This window comes from Rhipicephalus sanguineus, chromosome 9 (genome assembly GCF_013339695.2).
Source record: "Rhipicephalus sanguineus isolate Rsan-2018 chromosome 9, BIME_Rsan_1.4, whole genome shotgun sequence".
In the NCBI taxonomy this organism is placed as follows: Eukaryota; Metazoa; Arthropoda; class Arachnida; order Ixodida; family Ixodidae; genus Rhipicephalus; species Rhipicephalus sanguineus.
In genome coordinates, this window is record NC_051184.2 from 69,887,761 (window position 1) to 69,909,360 (window position 21,600).

The following is a 21,600-nucleotide window of genomic DNA, read 5'->3' on the forward strand; positions in this document are numbered from 1 at the left end:
CGATCATGTTAAAAATTTGACGGCTGCCACAATTGGTTGTCGGTTGCGTCCGCTGCGTAGGAACAGCGGCATCCAAGGCGAAAGCTTCGACCGGTGAATCTAGTAGCGAACAAAGGTGGGCTACGGAAATGCCTTGTGGGAGCACTTGATTTGCGAAGCCGAAATTTACCACTGGTAGCCAGGTTGTTAGCCGTGATGCTGAGAACCGTATAGGGAACAGCAACACAATGCGTGAGCAGCAAGTCGGGAAGAGGCGCAGCGTAGTAGTCACCGTCTGGCACAGCTGGTGAGCACAACATATCGACGTACGTAACAGATTGCTGGGGCAGATGAATAAAGTCGCTGCAATGTAATCGGCACGAAGGTTGGGACGGGGGGTCACTGAGTTGTGGCAGTTCAAGGCGCAGCACACCGGCGGAGCAATCAATAAGCGCAGAGTTGGTTGCCAGAAAATCCAGCCCAAGTATGAGGTCGTGGGGACATGTGGCAAGGACAGTAAACAGGACGACCACCTGATAACCGGCAACGGTAAGCTGAGCTGTACACATCCCAACGACAGGAACGGTGCCGCCATCCGCGACTTGTACCACATTGGTCAAGGGTGGCGTCAGAATCTTCTTCATGCGACGACGAAAATCCGCACTCATGACAGAGACGTGAGCGCCTGTGTCGATCAAAGCTTGAACAGGAGTGCCATCAACATGTACTTCAAGTGTGTTCTGGTGTAGACGTAAGGGCAACAGAGGATTTTTGGTTAACGTCGACAGGGCAGCTTCACCTCCAGAAGCTGCGCAGCCTAGTTTTCCGGAGACATGCGGCGGCTAAATGACGGCGAGGGCGAGCGGCGGCGCGTTGGTGAGTGAGAGGAACGGCTTGGAGGCGGCGACGATGGGAAGGTGCGGCCATAGTCCTCAGGGGCGGCGAATGCTGAAGACTCAGTGCGGTTCGGATAACGGCGATTCATTGTGCGGAAGGGGCCGTTGTAAGCGGGATACTGGCTAGGAGGAGTAGAGGGCCACTGACTGCGACAGTAACGAGCAACGTGGCCTGCACGACCACAGCGGAAGCAGATCGGCTTATCATCTGCTGTTCGCCATTCAGAGGGGTTCCTGGAACGAACAGGGTACTGACAGTGGCGTGTTGTCTCAGAGGCTACGGAGGTGTCAGTATTGTTCATGGCACATACAGTGGAACACAGACCCAGGTTGGCGAATTCCTGGCGGACAACGGCCTGGATCAGGGCGACAGCTGGGGCCGGTGTCTCGGACAACGTCTGTTTATGGGCAGCCGGGCACACAGCCTCGAGTTCGCGTCGGACGATGCGTGTCACATCGTCAGTTGTGGACGGCTGAAAAGGGGTTCCTTCGCAAGACGATGTTGCAGCGGTGTTGGGGAGACGATGGAACGGGTGCGGAATGCGCCGACTCTTCGCTTGTTCCAGGCGGCGACACTCCTTAATTACGGCGTCGATGGTCGTGACATTGGTAAAAACGAGCAGATTGAACGCATCGTCTGCGATACCCTTCAAAATGTGTGAAATCTTGTCAGCCTCGGACATGTTGTGGTCAACCTTTTGACACAAGGCTAACACTTCTTGAATATAGGTCAAGTAGGGCTCGGTTGACGTTTGAGTACGTACGGCCAATTCTTTCCGTGCAGCAAGCTGTTGACCAAATGGGTTGCCGAAAAGGTCACGGAGCTGTTGTTTAACATGTCCCAGCTTGTGACTTCGTGCTCGTGGGTCTCAAACCAGACGCGAGGGGTTTTGTCGAGGTAGAAGATGACATTTGCCAGCATAACGGTTGGATCCCAGCCATATTGCTTGCTGATGCGCTCGTACATGCTGAGCCAGTTGTCCACATCGATGTTGTTCTCCCCGGTAAAGGTGCCCGGGTCACGGGGTTGCGTTAAAGCGACGTACTGCGTTGTTGTTGTCGGAGATGTTGCCGACGTAGCTGGCGAAGGCGTGTCTTCACCCGGAGCCATGGTTGCAGACTTAAGGAGGCGTCCACTGCGGAGCTCCGTCGTCAAAAAAAAGTACCCCGCAGCTCCACCAAAAATGTTACGGGGAAAATACAATACTGAGTCAGTATCAAGCTACAGCACAGCTCACAACACAACGTCGACTTCACCTCTTTTTCAGCTCCCTTTTCAGGTTATAGCCCACTATGCCCTCTTAGCGTAGGTAAAACCACGCAACAATATTGTCAGTCTTACATTTAAAAATAAAGAACATCGAAACTATTTTGGTGTTAAACTTCATTCATTATAGTCGTCCTTGGTTCCTTGAGCTGTCCATGGCTTGAGATTCGCACTAGCATATCAAAAGCACTGTAGGTTTCATTTTAAGCTTCCCATGCTTAAACTGGCATGTTGAGGTTTCAAACTTTGCTTATTGTATTGTCCATATCCAGCACTTGCAATATCTCCTTGGAAAATCGCAAAACTTATAACCTTACAAAGGCATGTTACAATTTGGCGCAATTTTCTTCTTTTTTCATGGTAGGGAAAGGGTTAAGGGCACAGCTGTGTGCAATTGCAGCGAATCTGTACATGGGAGTTGAACAACAGTTTTTCTGAGGTGTTATCGAACGTTGTGTGGAGTTGTTGAATGTGGTTGGTCTTAAACGTCGGGGTGAAAAAAAGATACCAATGTTTTCCTTGTCACAGCACCTATGTGAACATATGACTGATCGCTTGTGCGTATTTATGTTATCATAGGTTAGGTACTTGTTTGTGCTGTCATAGCTTTGGCGGCATGTAGCTGTTGAGATACCATCCCAATTTGTCAAGTCTATACAAAACGGAAGAATCCTTGCAGTCCAACTGTCCTGTTGTCCTGCCATTCTTTCTTCCATTCGATACCGTGTTTAGAACGTGCAACAGAATGTGACCACTCTCGCGCCTCGAAGTGTCGAATTTTTGCATTGCTTTTTCAAAGCCAATTATACAGAATATTTAGTGGTAGTCTCGTCAAGTTTGTCCTTGCACTGCGGAAGACAATGTCAGCAAAGAGTGGAAAATAATTTTCAAAGTGCATCTGCCCAGACATTGCTTCATATGTGACGTAACAGCTCTTCAATCTTTGATTTGCATTTGCCTAAACGTCATTTGCACCCACCGCGGTGGTCTAGTGGTTACAGTGCAGTGCTTGACTGCTGACCCAAAGGTTGCGGGATCGAATCCCAGCCGCCACGGCCGCATTTTGATTAAGGCAAAATGCTGGAGGCCAGTGGACTTAGATTTAGGCGAATGTTAAAGAACACGAGATGTTCAAAATTTCCAGAGCCCTCCACTATGGTGTCCTTCATAATATCGCGGTTTTGGGATGTAAAACCTCAACAGTACTAATTAAACTTGATTTGTATCTGCTTAAATGTGCGCAAATCTCTTAGAAAGCTATTTTCTTTCTTTCATGCTTCTTAGTCTAAGTATGGCATTTCTTGTGCCTGTGCCTATTGACACATTTTGTCTGTATTTAGTGCTCACAAATTTTGAATCGCTGCTATCTTAACCGGTCGGTTAGTCTTGCCATTCTTGTCAAATTAACGACGGTCTGTTCTGTGTTTCAGGCGTGAAAGTGAACGAGTAAGCCTCTTGATGGACGGCCCGTTGAGGAGGCAGTCCTCAACACCCGTGCACGTGAGTTATCTGCCAGATGTTGATGCACAAAAATTCTTGATTGTTTTGCAATTTGTAATAGTGGTAGAATTGTGCACATTAGATTTGGCGCAGTACTCTGATACCTTAAAACGGTTATCAGTATGCGATGAGGCATAGTGAGGCCTGGTTAGTGTATTTGCTTTCTAGTGCCAGGAAATCTTTGATAAAAGGATTCTCAGTCGTAATTTTCTTCATCGAGAGGATATGCAGTAGACGCGATTCCAGATTTCCATTTACAATACAGTAAATGGAAATTTCTTAAGTGGAATAGCTGCTTAATGGGGCCCTGCAACACTTTTTGAGCATGGTCAGAAAGTATACTGCTAATCGGCAGTTGAGGCTCCAGAGAACACGTGAGCCAAACGTGCACAGCACGCAGCTTGGAATTTACAATTCTCAAAGTCGGCTAGGAATTAACTCCTTCTTCTCTCAACAAATGATGCCATAAACCCAAATGACCGCGCCATAAACCCTAGTCCGGCCGTTGGCTGATTTGAGCATCGCGAGCTGCAGAGTTACCGTCGCCACCGTGGATGCCACCACGTGCCCGCGCGTGCACTTGCGATCACACTGAAAGTAAGCTGCGCGTTCAACAAAAAAATGAAAAGGAAGTGCTCAAGGTCATGACACACGCTGACAGAGGGACGCATCTTCTTGACCCCCCACCCCCTGCCCCCTGCATTGGTTTTATCGTGCTCGCTGGTACGAAAGGAGAGAGGAAGCTCTTGAAGTGCGTAACAAATCCCTGTAACTCCGCTCATACTTGACGGATTCTAAAAATTTTTGTGGCATGTGATTTGTGCGGCATCATGCGCTAATACTGAGACTACTCCATTATAACTATGAAAAGTGTTGCACGGCCCCTTTAAGTGTAACTCCTGTTAAATGGAACATATTTTCCTGGTCCCAGTCTACTGTAATTTTGCAGCCCAATTCATTTTTCATGTTGGCACAGCTGTCGGTTCTCAAGTTTTGAAGTTATCCAAGCCCTGTTTTGTTCTATCTCAATGCGTTAGCAGGGCCTTGCAGGTTTCTGTATGCGCACGACAAAAAAGGTTGAACGTCGAGCGCTTGAGCTTCCTTTCTGCCCGTGCAGATGGCGCTGTGCTCCAGCCCTATTGGTGGGGGTTCCGGCATACACGCCCGTTGCAGCCAGGGCTCGAGCCCAGGTGGTGAAGGCATGCAGCTGTCACCGATATGCCGCCAGGCCTACACCAGGCCGCTGCTTGGTGAGTAGTGCCCATGACTGGTGCAGCTTCCGGCAAAATACAGGTGTTACAGTTAGTCTTGAGCAGAGAAGTAACCAGGTTACACTCAGGGTTGCGAGGTTCAACCCTTTGTGGTCTGTAACCTTTATCTGCCTTCCTTCCGTTATAGTCTGAAGTTAAAATAAGGAGCAAATATTCAGTAAAGGAACATCACTTACTCATTTAGGCATGGGGCATAAGCAGTGAGAAAACGCGTGCATGAGTCAACCACGAAAGAGCTTGCCTAGCAGCGCCCGACCACGGACTGCTGCGGCTTTGTTGCGTTGTCGAGAGGGACATGACAATGGACCACAATGGGTTTACAAATGAAGTAACCTGTTAGAGCTACTGCTGGTCGTGTAATGTTATCACTTTTTCCGTTAGTATTGTAAGTGTAGCAATATAAATGTTACAAGTGCAAGCTCCTGCGAAAACGCTGACATCTTGGTACTGTACGGTTACCACCTGTTACAATGCTGTTGTATGGGTGACTCCCTCGCGCACGTCTGTCGTTATCGCCACGTGACCTTTGTTCGCTGTTGCGGTTGTGGTATATTTAGGGCGGTCAGAGTCTTGAAAAATAAACGTCGTTGTTGCTAGTAGCGCTGTGTGTGTTTTCTTTTTGTCCTTGTGTTGAGCTCACGCTGCAACCAATTCCTCTAATGACCTACCAACAAGTCCACTTTGCGACTCATTTTGAACTTTGTTGCACTGATCGTGGTACATAGCTAAGTAAATTGATTTTCTGTGTATTTCATCACTTTGGCATAACGTATATACCCGAATTTGACTCATTTAGGCACTAGAGAACAGATGTCTGAGGGCTTGCCTCGAACTCTGTCGTGCGATGCTCGCTTGTACTTGCGAGCTGCAGCGCACCGTAATAACCTAAAACTTCTTTTGCATTGTACTCGCAGTCCATTTTGATGAGCTTCCAGCTTTTTTGAAGCTTGGATTGGCAGAAGCAGCTTTCCAGGTCCTTGATTTTCAGGAAACCGCGCCTCGGCACCAACGGAAGAGGGGGGGGTGGGGGAGTTCTATTGTGGCCTATGCACATTCGCTTGCGGACTCTCTTTGTACTACCCAGTTAGTGCCAGGGCTGCGATGTTTTTCGCAGTGCCACCTGGGCAGAGTCTGACGTCCATGTGCAGCGTGGCACAAACTCTATGCGTAACCGGCGTAACAACACAAATCAAGGAGTTTTGCTTTGCGTTGTTACGCCTTTGCTTTCCCCGGCCTAATAGTCTGTTTGGTTGATTTGGTTGTCATAATCGTATTGTGGTTTAGGCACGTGAAGCCCCGGAATTTAATCAGTTAATTACTCGATTACTCGCACGTGCAGGAACACCTCAGCAGCAGCGAACCCTGAAACTCTCCGAGCCTGGCGAGTCTCCTCCCTCCACCGGTGAGCGAACGCTTGGCTGAACATGGCAGCCCTTGCTTCTTTTTTAAAGGACCTGTGACAGCGAAATTTTTTCGTACTTTTTTTACTGTAATTTGTAGCTTTGTGTCTGGTAATCCCGAAACTGATTCACAAATGCTCTAATGTATCGTATAATTAATGCCAGCATCATTATTTGCGACCAATTGTGCGTCACCTTCAAAATGCCTAAAACCATAAGGAACTAGCGCCCCACAGCGGGGGAGTGCGGAAGACAACGTGCACTGAATCTTTGATGTCGTTGAAGAAGTTCAGTAAATCGGGACCTCGCATACAGTAAAGAGTGCAACGATGTGGGTGTGCTTCGGTATGTTAAGCCTGTTAACAGTATGTTAAGCCTGTGTCCCCTAAGGGAAAAGAAAAAGCATTCTTGCCCTAAACAGCCAGAACTACCTTGAGAGCAGCCTGACAACAGATCGAGAGGGGCGAGGAACAATGGCCTTCGCTAGGTGCCAGTTGTGGTTTGTGTGCGCCCCGCTAATCTTCTGTGACGTCGACAATACTCGTTTTGCTCGTGGAATGTTACAAGGGGCCTCGATGTACGTCGTGCCAGTGGCAATGTCTTGAGGTGCTGCCAACTCGGATGAGCACTCGCGCTTACTTTAAAGCCAAATGAAAATATCTTAAATCCAACATCCGCCACTAATAATCGGTCAGAAGTACCCATGTATACAGGACAATCAAACAACAACAACATATTAAGGTTTCAATTTTGGTGTTGGGGGTCCCTTAATCATTCTAATTTTTCTTTTGTTTCTCTAAGCAAAGCTTCATTTGCCCCTGCCTTGTTATGGCTGCAGGCACCAACTGTACAACTTGGATCCCGACTGTATAACTAGGTATCCCGATGCCTGCAATGGCATAGGTGCATTCCTTACGGACATAATGATGCACGATTTCTTTGTTAGCGCAAAAAACTTCTGATAGAAGGGATGGAAAGAATGCGACACACATGCTTGTAAAAGTTGCGCACGTGCTTGTGTGCGTCACATTCTTTTCGTCACTTGTTTCGGAAGTTTTTTGCGCTGAAGAAGAAACCAAGGATTACCAAATAGCCCGAACATGCACATAACAAAGCATATCTTTTTCAGCCAGCATTGGTAGAAATCAGTGTTGCCATAGTAAACTGTAGCTCATAGATGCGCGATGCTTTGTGTGTTCCCTGATTGGATTCACCCTTGAAAAACATCATCCTTGATGTTAGGTGAAATATATGCTCCTTCCCTGCATAACTAGATAGGCCAAATGAGATGGCGGGCTTTACACTGAAAAATAAAAATATATGCTGTCATAAAGGCTTTTTCTTTGAAATTTTTCCACAAATGTTGCTATACAAGCGTTACAAAAAATTTATTTCGGGACCTCCATAAAGTCTTGTGTGACTGCGCTGTTACTCGTGATCTTAATACGCAACGAAAGAAGTCAATTGGTCAGTATTCTGTGGTGGCCATTTTATGCAGACGAGGATGACCGCACTGACGAGAGTGTGGTGACCAGCGGAGGCGCCGGAGACATGTCGGTGGTGACCGCTGCCGACCGGTCCGACTGCATGCAGCTCAGTCCTTGCGCCAGCGGATCGAGGCAGCCTGAGCCACTATGACGATGGCCACACTTTAGTCTTGCTAAAAGATTACTTTTTTTTTTTTGTCTCGACACTGCCGTCAGCAACAGCCTCGTCCGTACATCCGGGCCATCTGCGGTCAAGTCTGTCAGCGTGACAGCTTACAGTGATTTTTTTTTTTTCTTCTTACTACAAAGTGGGGTACTGGGCATGCAGTTCACGGTGTAGAATCTTCAGCGAAAAGCACTGAAGTGTAGGAAAAACACGTTCAGAAGGACGAACAAAATCGCGAAAAACGGCGCTTGTGTTTATCATTCTCTCGCTTTTTCATCGTCCTTCTGTGCCGTTCTTTCTGCACTTCACTGCTTTGCACTGCAGGTTTTACATCGCGAACTCAAACCAGCTCGCCCACATTGCCATTATCATTCAGTGGACATGTGACTGAAAGAAGTCCTTGTGTGAAGATGTTGGCAATGTTGATTAGGAACTGTGTACGCTTCGGCACTGCTTCAGCTATCCGGGGTCGTCAAAATTCCCGCAATGTAATACTGTTGTGTGCATCTCTCGTCTCTTCCTTTGTCTTCGCGGCGCGTTCCGCAGAGTCTTGTGATGATGCGAGTGCAGTGCTTTTCTGCTGTGCCCGCAGTTACAACTTGTCAGGCGTCTGGTGAGATGTCGTAAGCGTGCTTCTCTGCATAACAGGAGTGATATGGTTAAGAGGGTGAGCTTTGTCACGAAACAAACGAAAGTACAGTCCCGAAAACTTATGCCGCACTTTTGCAACCACGCCAATTCCTATCCCTTCCTATGTCGGCACCCAGACTTCACGCTCCACCATGATCTGGACCGTCATTGTGTGCAGAGAAGCCCACTTGTGGCTGAATTGCATAATGTTCATTGTGGTTTTGAATGAGTAGCAACTTGATTGATGTACGTATAAAATTTTAGTATTTACCTAATTTTCTCGCGTATAACTTGTCCCTGCATATAGCGTGCACTCGCACCTACAAACCACGGAGAAATTAAACTTGCATGCTGGCATGCAACTTGCACTCCTAATCTATTTTCTGTATCTTAGGTACGTGTTACACGTGAGAAAATATGGCCATTGAGCATTATATAAGTAATGATGACTGAATGTGCTGAACATGTTCAGTGGTGTAGAGAACACCATGCCTGCAGAATACCTACGTTCAAACCTGTTAATATAATGCGACTTGCTGTTACTCGTGCATTAGTTTTGCATTGCTTGTGGATTAGGACGCGGTTGCATCTTTTTTGGAAATATCAATGACATTAGCTTTTTGCAAGGTTGATAAAAGGTGAGCTTGTGCCCACAGTTGTGGAAAACTTTTTAACTCTTAACTTTTTGCATAGTCAGCTATGGATGCAAAAGATGCGATAGCCTTGAGATAACAATAGTCTGTCTATAGTCATTTATGGTTCTTGCTCTGTTGTACTGTAATCTCATGAGATGGTTTAGCAGTTCATTTTTGCAAAACAGGCCTTCATGTCTGAAAGCGTAGCAGGCACTTCACAACTGCAATAGTTCGGAATTTCAAAGCTTTAGGCAAACCGATAAGGATTCATAGCAGAAAGAGATAGGCATGTCAACGTGGACACAACAGAAGAGAAACGCGGTGTAGATGTGTTCTCCTGCAATTTTTCACGAGTGTGAATGACTTGTAAGGCTGAGAAACATGCGACGCAACTGCAGTGGGTTTGGCGAGCTTGTACACAGTGTGAAGTTGTTTATGCACATTATTTACTTTTACAAGAAGGTTTTAAGTTTTTTTCATTTTTAGGCATGCTGACAAATGACTGTGTATCATTTTAGTCTATTTTTGGAAATTTTTTAGTTATCTTTTATGCTCTGTTGATGTTTTTATACATACAATGCCCTTGTTCTACACAAGGTGGTGCGATGTAGTTTCAACATTGAGTTGTTCAGATAATGAAAAAATTTTCGTGCGATGCGTGGAGATTGAATGTTGCTTCAGTTGTTACCGAATTCTAGTTGTATCTCTGCGCCTGAAAGAGCGAATGTTAGACATTGTGTTGCGAATCAGATTAACTTTTTTACGTATCAGCTCGGAAGCTGGGGCCCTGTGCATTGCCTCTCTCACAGCTCTATTCGTGTAGCTGTGTGAGCAGACACCGTAAATGCTCATGTGTCGTCAATCCACATTATAGTAAATTACGATTCTTGCTCGTAATTTTTTACTGCACGTAAGCCGCAACTTAGTTTGAGATGAGACTTGGAAAATTAAAGAGAAGGAAATACTCTCAACGAGTACACGGCACCGCTTTGCCGAAGGTTATGTACAAATGTCTTCAATTTTTAGTGCCTAGTTAGGTCTTGTTGATTAGCTGCCAGCTATGTGTGTGTAATGTTTGACTGCTCAGTGCAATGTCGAGAGTTCGACTTTTGACTGTGGTCACCGCATTTTGTTAGCAGTTGAAGGCAGAAATAAACCAGGCAAAAATTTTAAGGAGGTGGCTGCACACCTTCCGTGCCTACTGGAACCCGCCTGCATTCTGCGTATGATCATGTCGGAATCGCTGAGCACATTGTGCTCTACGTGGAGAGAAAGAAAAACAGGGATAATTTCCTTAAAGGGACTGTCTACCGTGCTTCATCGCTTTTCTGCTTTGTACCGCAATAGAAATTGTACAGTCTGATGTGTCCAACGTTGCAGCGGTTTCTCTGGAAAGTGAGTAGAAATTTTTAAAATGGAATTTTTCGATTTGCGCTCGGTCTTCTTCCATTGGCGTGAAACATGCCTACGACACTGGTTGGTGGACGCGATGACGAATGTAGTGCCGGTAAAAATTAAAACCGAAAGCACATGAGATTTCTGTAGGATTGCATTATTTTCGCTGAACACGAATGTAATGAATGCAAGTCTTTTTCAGCGCGCTAGCGGTTAAATGAAGCCTTATATGATTAAAGAACACTTGTTTTGCTGTAATTGCAGTCTATGCGTTTATTTTAGCACGGCTGCCGCAATCCAAGCAAAGTTGAGTCATCAAAAAGATACGATAACTGCACGTCTTCACAGCACAGCACATGCGAGACAACGTAACAACGATACAGTGGCACAGTACGACCAGCGCGGAGGACCGCATGGCATAGCGCACGAGTTGAAGCAGACGAAATCGAAGACGGCGCCGCAAGCAGTGCCACCGGGCGCCTTTTTGGATGCGCGAGAAAAAAAAAGCAAAAAATTACTTTCTAACGCAACCGAAAGCTGCCTCAAGTGCGTAAAATACAGGTTCAAGTTATACATGTTTGTTTTTAAGCAAAATGATTCTACCTGCGAGGATTTCTTGTCCTACCAGTAGATTGACCACATCGATGTTGGGTGACGCTAGCGGTCATTCTTTCACGATTTTCAGAATCATATTAAATATAGAATTCCTTTTTTTTTATGGCACATAAGCATGCTCGTTGCCGCCAATGTGACGAACGATCTTCTCATTTTCACCACAATCAGAAAAAAATTTCTGAGCAGTAGACAGTTCCTTTATTGTGAAATCACGTTCAAGCATTGCAAGCTTAAACTGGAGCTTTCTGCCTGTTTTTTTTTTCTTCGGGGCACTGATCTCCTCACTTTATTTTTTTTATTGATCATTCGTAATGAATACATTCATTACATTCTTTAAAAAAAAAGACATTCTGAACATTTGGACACGCCTGCCTCCTCACTCCTAAGGGTCTTCATCTAGAATGTGCCAAAGGAGCTGTGAGCATTGCAGTTCTGGAAAATATTTCATGCTGCTAAATCTCTTTGGTCGTATCCGACCTAGCAAATGTAGCAATTGTAATGCTTTGGTCCAACTTAATGCATTTTTTTTTCTTTGAATACAGATGTGAAGAGGTCTTTACGGGCTACTTCGGTGAAAAATAGTGTGTGGCTGTACTGATGTGTGCAATGTACCGAAATTACAAGTCTGCTAATGTATCACATTTTCTTTTTGCCACGGGTGTTCATTTTCTGAGCAGAAAACTAGAACGCCGTTTAACTCATTTTAGATATTACCTTATTTTTACCTATCGTGTACAAATAAATTCCGTGTGTCCTCTTCGCGACTCAAATGCTGTTACGCTCTTATGAATGTGCTACTTAAGTTCCAGTGACATCTTGAAAAGGAAAATTTAACTTCACCCTTTTGTAGCACAAAGCTACCGGTAAGTCTATACAGATTCCTTGGAAAGAAAAGGTTCTTGGTTGATCATAAAAAGCAGGCTGCGGTTTAACTATTCTAAACTTAGTTATCGCGAGTGAAAGGTGTGTATGGCTTTATTTTGCAAGGACTATGCACAGTGTTTACGTGAAATCGCCCAGAGAAGGCAATTTAAACGTGGCAGTGCATCTGTGAAGGAGTCTATAGCGAATGCTAGCTAGTTAATATTTTAGTATTGAAACGCGGTTCTTGCTCGTTTCGCTCTTTCCTTTGCTGCGCTGCGTTCGTCGGCTCGTCTCTCCACCTCCGAGTTGCTCTCGCACGGCGAGGAGAAAGAGCTGGGAGCGCGCGCACCTGCTAGCAGACAAAGGTTATTCGCTAGCTCGACAGTGTCTGTTGCTCGTGACATCACCTAACCGGACAGGTGACGTCACGACGGCCGCTGCAGCGCAATGGCATGAAGAGGAGCTCGCGAGCGTGTGTTGGTGGCGTGACTTCGCCTAGTCACGTGGTATCGCAGCGGCGAGGCTCCAAGCGAGTGTAGCTTCGGCGCTTCTCTATGGCAGATCACGTGGCAGCACGTCGCACCTGCTACATTTGCGCTCCGGCCACTCAAGGTCATCACGGCGCGATGAATGACCTCGGGAGACATTGTGTATTATAACTTTCGCTCTAAAATTCGTCTTGGTGCGTTGTGATTTGTAAACGTATTGTTCTGGTGGCTTTTGCGTTATTCCTCACTCTTCTTTATCGAAACAATGTACAGTAGTACCGTATACACTAGCGCATAAGCCGCACTTTTATTGCCATCAAATTTCGCTCAGGTGCGTGTTGTAGACTATTCGGGCCTATAGCTACGCATTAGCGCGTTGCAGTGCCCCTGCGACTGTTGTCAGATAGTAAAAAAAAAATCTGGTCACATTTATGAACAATTTATTTCATCATTCATCACCGCTTTCGCGATAATCACTGTCGGACGAACTCAGCTCATCGGGGCGCTCCCAAAGCTGATCGTCTTCCATTCCGTCCATGTCTTTTGATTGTCCCGTGAGTCTAAAGCTCTTTGCGACATTGTTCAATGGCAATGACTCCTTTGCATCCAGGATCCAAACGTGCACTAGCTGAATAGACACTCGCTTTAGCCTAGGCACGTTATTGGTGCCTAGTTTTTTTTTTTGTGCTTGTCTGTCTATGCACAACACCCCCCGCCCTAAATTTTTCAAATTTGTGTGTATGTATGTATGCAAACACACGCACACATAAAACCATACAAACACGTTCGAACATACATAAAGGGTGGCGAGTCCCGCCCCGAAAAAAATTTCTGGCTCCGCCCTGGCAAGAATGTGTGATGGTCCATTTATGACAATTCATTAATAATCAGAGGTGGAAGTGCTGCGCCATATGCACGAATCCGCTTCTACTGCGCCATCCCACTCCAAAACGCATCATTGTGCCGAAATTGCTCCAAAGTGCATGGTCTTTGGTGCCTTCGTATGCCGCTGTCATCCGCGATGTGGCGCGCCCATGCGATCTCCTGTCACTTTAACGCGCTCTCCGTGACGTTGGGGACGGTGCGAAAAAATTTGTTTCGCCGCAAGGGCGAAGCAGTGAATGCGATAGCAAGAAATTGTAATGGTAATACGAAGTAAGGCTAGCAGCTAGCTCTATTGGGTCCGGTCCCGCGTAACAACGAAACGCTGGTGTAAGGGAAGACGGCCGCTAGCAAAGCGCTTTTCGTGCTGTCTGTTGTTTGAACGTGAAGCGGGCTGGTTGTTGATGTCTGCCGAGATAGCGCGCGCGGCAGTGATAGCGAGCGCACCCTTATGATCAAAGTTCGCAGTTGCTGCTCAAGCGACGCAGCCACCCCCTTCCCTGGCGTCCCTTCATGCTCCTTACGATAGACGGGCGGGCGGGCCGTTTCCTCTCTGCTTGAGGAGCAATCGACGGTAGGCCTCGAACGAACGCGGGGATATGTTATCGCATGCACCCTTTTTCACGGCGGACATGGCCGGCTCGTTTCATCTCTCCTTCAGCCGCCTTCGTCCCCAGCGCTTGCGTGCTTTTACTCGCGCCTACGACATGCGATGCGCGGGGCTATGGTATCGATGTGGACTTCTATACGGAAAATGAAGGCGACGGCAAAAGCCCGACGAGTGCTCACATAATTGATGTCGCAATAAAAGTGAACATTTCGGTTATCTCGTATTCTCATTCGCACATGTCAGCAGTTGTGTTTTGTCAATGTGAACATTTAAAAAAAAAATTTCTCGGAAGGGTAGGCAGGTTTAGCTACGCAGTGCATTGCTGATCTCGACATTCCTCTCGCTTCTCATGTCGGCTGTGTCGCTTTAACGACGGGAGCATAAGCTTCTTTATTTTTATAGAGTCTCATTGGGTTTACAATGAAGGTAACTTTTAGCAATTATCCGTAGTCTTCAGTTCATGTCGGGTGCGGTGTTTTATTAACATGAGCGGAGCTGTTAGGCCGGGCGTAATGTGTCCGCGGAATCCGAAAACTATCATGATCATGAACCGGCACGCGCTCTTCGTCCTCTTCATCGTCTGTTTAGCTCCTAGAGCGCGTGTGCTGACTTGTCCGGCGGGGAATGCAATAACTCTGATGGGAGAGAGAACAAGTACAGAGAGTAAAAGAAAGAGAGAGAGAGAAATATAAAGAAAGAGGAAAAAAATAGAAAGTGAGAGGACGCGTACAGAGAGCGAGAGAAAGAGACAGAGAGAAATAGACAGAAAGCAAAGAAAGAGAGAAAAGATACAAGGCGGGAGGACGAATACAGAGATAGGAAAAATAGATAGAGGGAAAGAAAAATAGAGAAATAGAAAGACAGAGAAAGAAATAGAGAGAGAGAGTGAAAGAGATGCAAAACATACACAAAAAAAGATGGAAAAAAGAGAGACAGCAAGCATACCCATGTATATATAGCAAGGGGTGGGAAAGGTAAGTGAGGGCGACGAGGAGGGAAAGGAAAATGTGAGAGGGTAAAGTACAGCACAGTCTTGTATAGTATAGCACACTCTTGTATATTGCTGGCAAACACACTGATTGCTCCACACCTAATACAAGTGCATTCAACGCTTGCAAAACGAGAAAAACCGTGGCTGAACACTGGCGACGTCGAACACTCCGCGCACTCGGTACCACGTGATGCCGTTTTATACGTCACAGAGAGATTCCGGCAGACGGCGCCACGGTATGTCCTCGCCGCCAATAGCACCGGGGTGGTAAAGGGAAGTGAAGGTGAGAAGGAGGGAAAGGGGGAGGACAACGCCACCAGCTCCGCCGCTTCCTCAGTCTAGGCACCACTAGTGCATAGCTGCTCCAATTTTTTCCCCACTCGTATGAGGTGCAGAGAAAGTTAGCTATCCAAAGCATCGCTTATCGTTTTCTCTGAGTTATTGATCTGTCAGCTGTGGTGTTTTACTGATGAGGGTATATATATATATATATATATATATATATATATATATATATATATATATATATATATATATATATATATATATATATATTTATTTATTTATTTATTTGTAGTTACGCTGGTTGGTTCGTCAATGTTGAATGTTTAATAAAAACCATTGCAATTTGGTGTTTAGCATAAGTACGAAATTTCGGTTAAGAATGACGTTTGACCCTAGAAATATGCTCCAAAACCTTTTCATGCTCCAAAACTCCTCTTTTACCGCTCCAAAACTGCTGCAAAACAGCATTATTTCTGCTCCATGAGCTGCTGCAAAACACTGAAGCCCGCTTCCACTCCTGTGCATTTTATACCGCCTTTCAAGGGAGTATAGAACGCTATATAGCATATCTTAACGTGAGAGAGAGAGAGAGGGGAAAGAACTTCTTTCAGGCCCTGAGAAAATGGATCGTGGAAACCGTATGGGCTTCCTTGTCAACCAATAGAAGTGAACTTACGAGGAACCCACTACGCTATAGATCATCATAATTTTTGCGAAGTAGGGAAACAGCATCTATGCAATTTTTCGCCATTCTGCGGAGACCCGTGGTAGTAGCTAAACACCTGTAAGGCATTATGTGTACTTTGTTGATGCTGTGGCTGATGACGACGAAGAATTATGCCAGAGCCATTTGTAATGGGTTCGAACCATTCAACAACCCACACTCTGCGATTTGCACTGTGCGGTGCCTGGTTACAGAATTCGCGTTGTGTGACGCCTGGTTGTTGTTTTACTCTTCTACCACGCTATATTACATATGTTAATGTGGTTCCTTCCCGAAATGGAGCATGTGTAGTGTCTCTTTGCAATGAACTTTCAAGCACCGGCATGGCTTTGTGGTAGTATACTGGGCTGCCAGTCAGATGGCCCAGGTTTGAACCCCGTTCTAACCTGGATTATTTGGCTTTTTGTTTATTTCGCGCGATAGCGATTACGGACACCGGCGGTACCGGCGCACAACTACGGCGGCAGAAATGGCCGTTGTTGGGATGTCATAACAGCTTTCGCGGTAAAAGAAAGAGCTGAGAAAAGAGAAATAAAGAAGGCCGCCCAGCTCAGCACTTTCTTTGGGCTTGGCGTTACTAGTGCGAAGCCCCCATAATTTTCGTAGCGGTAGCCACACTGGCCTAGCCGATCCACTTTCGCGTGGAACCTCAAGAGCCATGTTGCGCATGCGCGAGGATCAGTGATGTCACGCACCGGAGCCGGCACCTCCCGCGCACTACGCCGCTGCCGCGCGCGACTCACCGCCGCCGGTCTGCGCTTTCCAGAGGAGTGACGTCGTAGCCTTGGCAGACGTATTGGCGCCGGTGCGCGCGCAGCTATTCGCCTTCGCTGTGCAGTCGCCGTCTGACACTGCGCTGGAGCCGCTTGATAGCGTCTCTGACTGGCGTTTGCCAGTGTGGTATAGCCATGGAGGAGGAGAGCGCAAATGCGGCTCAAAGGTGCAGAAGAGCGGAGAAGCTTAAGCTATCGGATCCCAAAGTAGTTGCCTGGCAAAATAAATATACATGTGCCATATAATACGTATACCGTGTCTGTGTCATTGGAGCAGCAGTAAGCATGATAATCAAGCTAATCCTAGACAATCAGGAAAGCTAAGAATAATTAGCCGAACCTTTGCTAACGCTATGTTATCCTGGTATAGCCGAGCTAAGCCACCGCAAAAGTTTTTCTCACGTTCTCTTTATCTGCACCTAGCTCTCGCAAGAATTTAAACAACCAAACGGTACACCTTCAAAGAAGGGCAAATAAAGTGCATTGCGTCGGCCCATGCCTCACACGGGACCAGCCGTTAGGCACGTGAGGACGGGCTACATTCCCTGACAAGGCTATTCGAGGGTAGCTAAACACTGCTACTTAGCGGAACAGGCCAGTCGCGATAGAGTGGCAAGGAACGCTGATGCGCTAAATAGCAGGGAGATGGGCACGCTCGACAGGACAGAGAGAGCATAGAGGAGAGGTAGGTCCTTTTCTCTCATTGTCCTGGAGCGCTGTTGCCAGACGAAATCAAAGTCGTTTCTCATGCTTTATTCCTTTCCGCCTAGCAGAGAAGTATGCATGCTTGTCACCAAGACGCCTTGGTCCTCAAGCATCCGGGCCGCATCACATACGAATTATTACAATCCCCTTTGCTCCTTCTCAAAGGTGGTATGCTTGTGCATTACCTGCGCTGCACGTAACGCACTCGCTAACAACGAATAGTTAAATCAACCTGGGCTACAATACACCCAGCGGCGCATTGCCGCTTCCCAGCATCAAGCCGAATTCCTTTTCGATCATGATCCTGGTGATGAAGGACTGTTTCTAGGGTCTCAACACGAAGCTGTCTAAGCGTACTGCTTTCCGAATTGCCTAAAACAGAAACTGCACTTGGCTGTGACGTCACTGCGCATCGCCCAGCAGTCACTTGGAACAGCTTTGCATGGAAGGAGAGCCATATGATCGTATTGGGATAGTATAGCAAGGACGTGAGAAAAGGGAGGGAGGCTGAGGAGGAGTGATGCCAAGGCGCAGAGGACGAAAATCAGGAGCGGAGAAGGTAAAAATTTACATATTCATATATAGTATGAGATAGCAAGTGGGTGGGAAAGGGAAGTGAAGGAGAGGTGGCGAGAAAAAGATGAGAGAGGGCGATGAATAGCATGGGCCATGTATAGTGTAGAGACAGAGAAGAGACCGACACCCGTGTTGCCCTGGTTACGCACTTTTCTTTTTGATTCCGTTATCACGAGCAGCCCCGCCTTACGCCCGCTTCTTCGCGCGTCTTGTGCGTGGCACGGCGTTTCCCGCCATCGTTTTGCCGCGGTAAACTCAACATATAGTATAGTATAGCGCGAGGCGTGGGAAAGAGAAGTCAGGGCGAGGAGAATGGAAAGGAGGAGGGGAGGGGCTAAAGTATAGCGTATTCGTGTATATAATATAGCAAGGGGTGGAAAAGTAAGCGACGGTGAGGAGGAGGGTCAGGGCACTAGCTCTGCTGTTTCCTCAGTCCTCGCACCACTAGCGCGTAGCTGCGCCCAATAATTTTACACGATAGCGTTAGAGAGCTCGTTTCGAAGAATTGCCCCCGTCGGCGTCGCTACGTCGCTTGTGAGCGAAAAATTGTCCGTGAGCGAAAAATCGAGACAGCTGCAAATAAATAAACAATAAAAATCTTCGGTCCTATTGAGGATCGAACCCGGGCCGTTTGCGTGACAAGTGTCCTACCACAAGGTCACAATGTTACTTGCAACTGCTTCGGGAAAAACAGTACAGTAATGCCATGTACTGGAAGGAGTCCTTAAAGGGGCCATGACACCCAATTTTCGGTCATGTGTTATGTGGATGAATCCTTGTGCATTCACAAATAAGCTGGCGAAATTTTAGCGCATTTGGTCGAGCACTTAATTTATAATCGAATATTTTTATAAACACGCGAGTGGCCCGAGAGTCAGGCAACACTGCTGCACTCCCGAGCCGTGACGTAACAAGCAGCTAGCTGTGCAAGCGTCTGCATTGCGACGAACGATATTGTTCCGTGGTCAGCTGCACGTGATATCGACATATTTTAGCTTTCTTCAGCTTGGCACTGAAATTGAATAATTTGCAGCGGCTGAAACTTTGGTAGAATACGACGGCTCCGTTCCGTGCTGCACATGACGTCACACGCGCCATGGCAAAATGGCGGTCGCCGGCGGTGGGCGGGGCTTACAGCCGGCAACTACTAGAGCTTGGGTGCTATGCAGGATGGCCCGAGCTTCTCGGGCACACGAGTTTGCTCCGAGCTTGCATTACGGCGGTCATGATAGGAAGACAGTGCGGAGCGCGCGATTGAAGCGTTGATAAAAACGGCTACAAGAACGAGAATGGCGTCACAAACGCATGCGCGGCATTTGCGGCGGTTTTCCAAGGAATACCGCGTGCGAACGCGTCAGCGCCGCCACTCAGTCAACATTTTGACACTGCAGCGACGTCAGCGTGATTGTCGCGCTATCTTTTTGCCAACTGATGATCGCACCTCCCACGGGCGTGTTCGTGGGCGTTTGTCCTCTTTCGGAAAATTCTATCGTTCCACCTAAGTGCATGAAAATTTCCACTCTCGAAGGCAACAAGGGCGACCACACAGCACTCTGGTGCAGCTCGTTTCGCTTCTCTCGAATATTACAGATAAATAAATGGACAGGTTATTGCTATACTTACATTACACGTATGAACATTTTTTTGTATTAGCGAATCGGTAGAAACAGTGTCTCCGTAAACAAGTAATAGTAACATTTCTCGTCGCAAATCCCACCAGGGGCACTTGCTTCGTAGCTGTGAGTGGTACGCCGTGAGAAGCGGTGAAATTGAATGCGAGACATCGTAGCCACGTGATGATATAGCCTTTAGTTCTTCGTGCGTGTGCGCATAGTCTGTGCGATTAAGCTCATAGATGAATCGTGCCGCTCGCTGGCGTTGTTGCGTGAGCACCGCTCCTCGGCAAGAAGAAACGCGGTGGGCGGACCCGTTCTTCGCCGCGGGCGTCTGTCGATCAAACTGATTGACGCGCGAACTCGGGCACAAACTCGTTGATTCTGAAAAGGCCCCAGTTCAACTCGTGACTGTCATAGTGCCGGTGTGCCTGTCAAGTGTTTCATGCGGTGGACGCTACTCAGCAGCTTATTTGCATATAAAATAATTTGTTAAGCTTGCACTACTTGTGCAAAGCTGAAGCCGTCAGAGGAACTTCTGACCACCTAGCTTCTTCCAGCTTTTTACGTGGCTCGTCTACTGTGTCTGCTTGGTCTGCTTCGGAGTAATGACCGTGTCAGTTTGGTCTCAATATTGATGCTATTGCTTAGGAAGGTCTTAACTAACATGATAGTGAATAGCCCTTTCTTAATTGTTGATGTTTTAATTACCACGACATTATTTAGTACATATGTAATTAGCATTATAATTAGCACGATCCCAATTAACACGTCCTCGGTGAGTAAGGCTTAGATTATCTTTGTTTTTTATTACACGCTCCTAATCATCGTCGTGTTAATTAGCGTTAATTGATAATGTTTTAAATACCGCGCCATTAAATACGCAGGTTTAATTCGCAAGGTACTGAATACAGAGGTAATTAGCGTAATTCTCATAAGCACGATCCTAATTAGCACGCTCATAATTAACGTCGTGTTAATTACCAATACTTAATATTGTCTTAATTACAACGGCATTAATTACACAGGTTTAATTTGCAAGGTTCTGAATTGTACATAGGTAGTTAGCATAATCGTAATTAGCACGATCGGAATTAACACGATCTCGGCGAGTAAGGTCTTGATTATCTTGCTTTTAATTAGACGCTCCTAATTAGCGTCGTGTTATTTATCATGATCTCAATTACCTTGTTCTTAGCTTTACACTACTTCATTAGCATGGTCTTAGTAAGACGTGGCTTAGTTATCTCGACCTTAGCAAGATTTAGCCTAAGCAGCTTCGTCATAGCACGTCCTGACTTAGCTAGGTATACCGCCCCGCCAGGTATACCGCCCAGCAACGCGCTAGAATCTAGAGGCCGACCATGGTGATTATATACGTGGCCTCGACGATTAGCTCTAGCCGCGGTGTAGTAAGGCGCTCGGTCGGAACTAATCTCGGAGGCCACGGTGCTGATTATTCTGAAGGATACTTAGTGCGGACATTAAACGCTTGAAAATGATTTCAAACGTCCCGCGCACACATAAAAAATATAGTTAGTAGAGCTTTCTGCCACTTTTCCTGCATCCATGGGTGCACGTCTGCACTCAGTGGAACGACAAACAAATGAAAGAAGGTGCCTCTAGTTTTACGACACCACCCAACCTTCTCGACCGCCCTTGATGTGACGCTACGTTCCATCGTAACCAATGGAACGGAGCGCGCGCTGAGGGATGGATTTCACCTTATCGTACTATTAGCTCGTTCAAAAGGGGGTGTCGCCAGAGCTCGGAAAGATCCCGAGTTTCGCCAAACTCGGGCCATCCTGCATAGCACCCCTTGTTTTGCACTGAAATAGTCTTTTATGA

At 46.7% G+C, this 21,600-nt stretch overlaps 1 protein-coding gene across 1 annotated transcript in view; it reads left to right on the forward strand.

The window, feature by feature from the left end:
• LOC119405627 (protein aurora borealis) overlaps positions 1-8,376 on the forward strand; it is a 52,418-nt gene extending 44,042 nt beyond the window's left edge. Inside the window, exons 8-11 of the mRNA XM_049419251.1 lie at positions 3,573-3,642; positions 4,760-4,892; positions 6,253-6,315; positions 7,812-8,376. Of these exons, the coding sequence (XP_049275208.1) occupies positions 3,573-3,642; positions 4,760-4,892; positions 6,253-6,315; positions 7,812-7,951 (406 nt within the window). The 3' untranslated portion in view covers positions 7,952-8,376. The remainder of the gene's footprint in view (positions 1-3,572; positions 3,643-4,759; positions 4,893-6,252; positions 6,316-7,811) is intronic.
• The last annotated feature ends 13,224 nt before the right edge of the window (positions 8,377-21,600 follow it).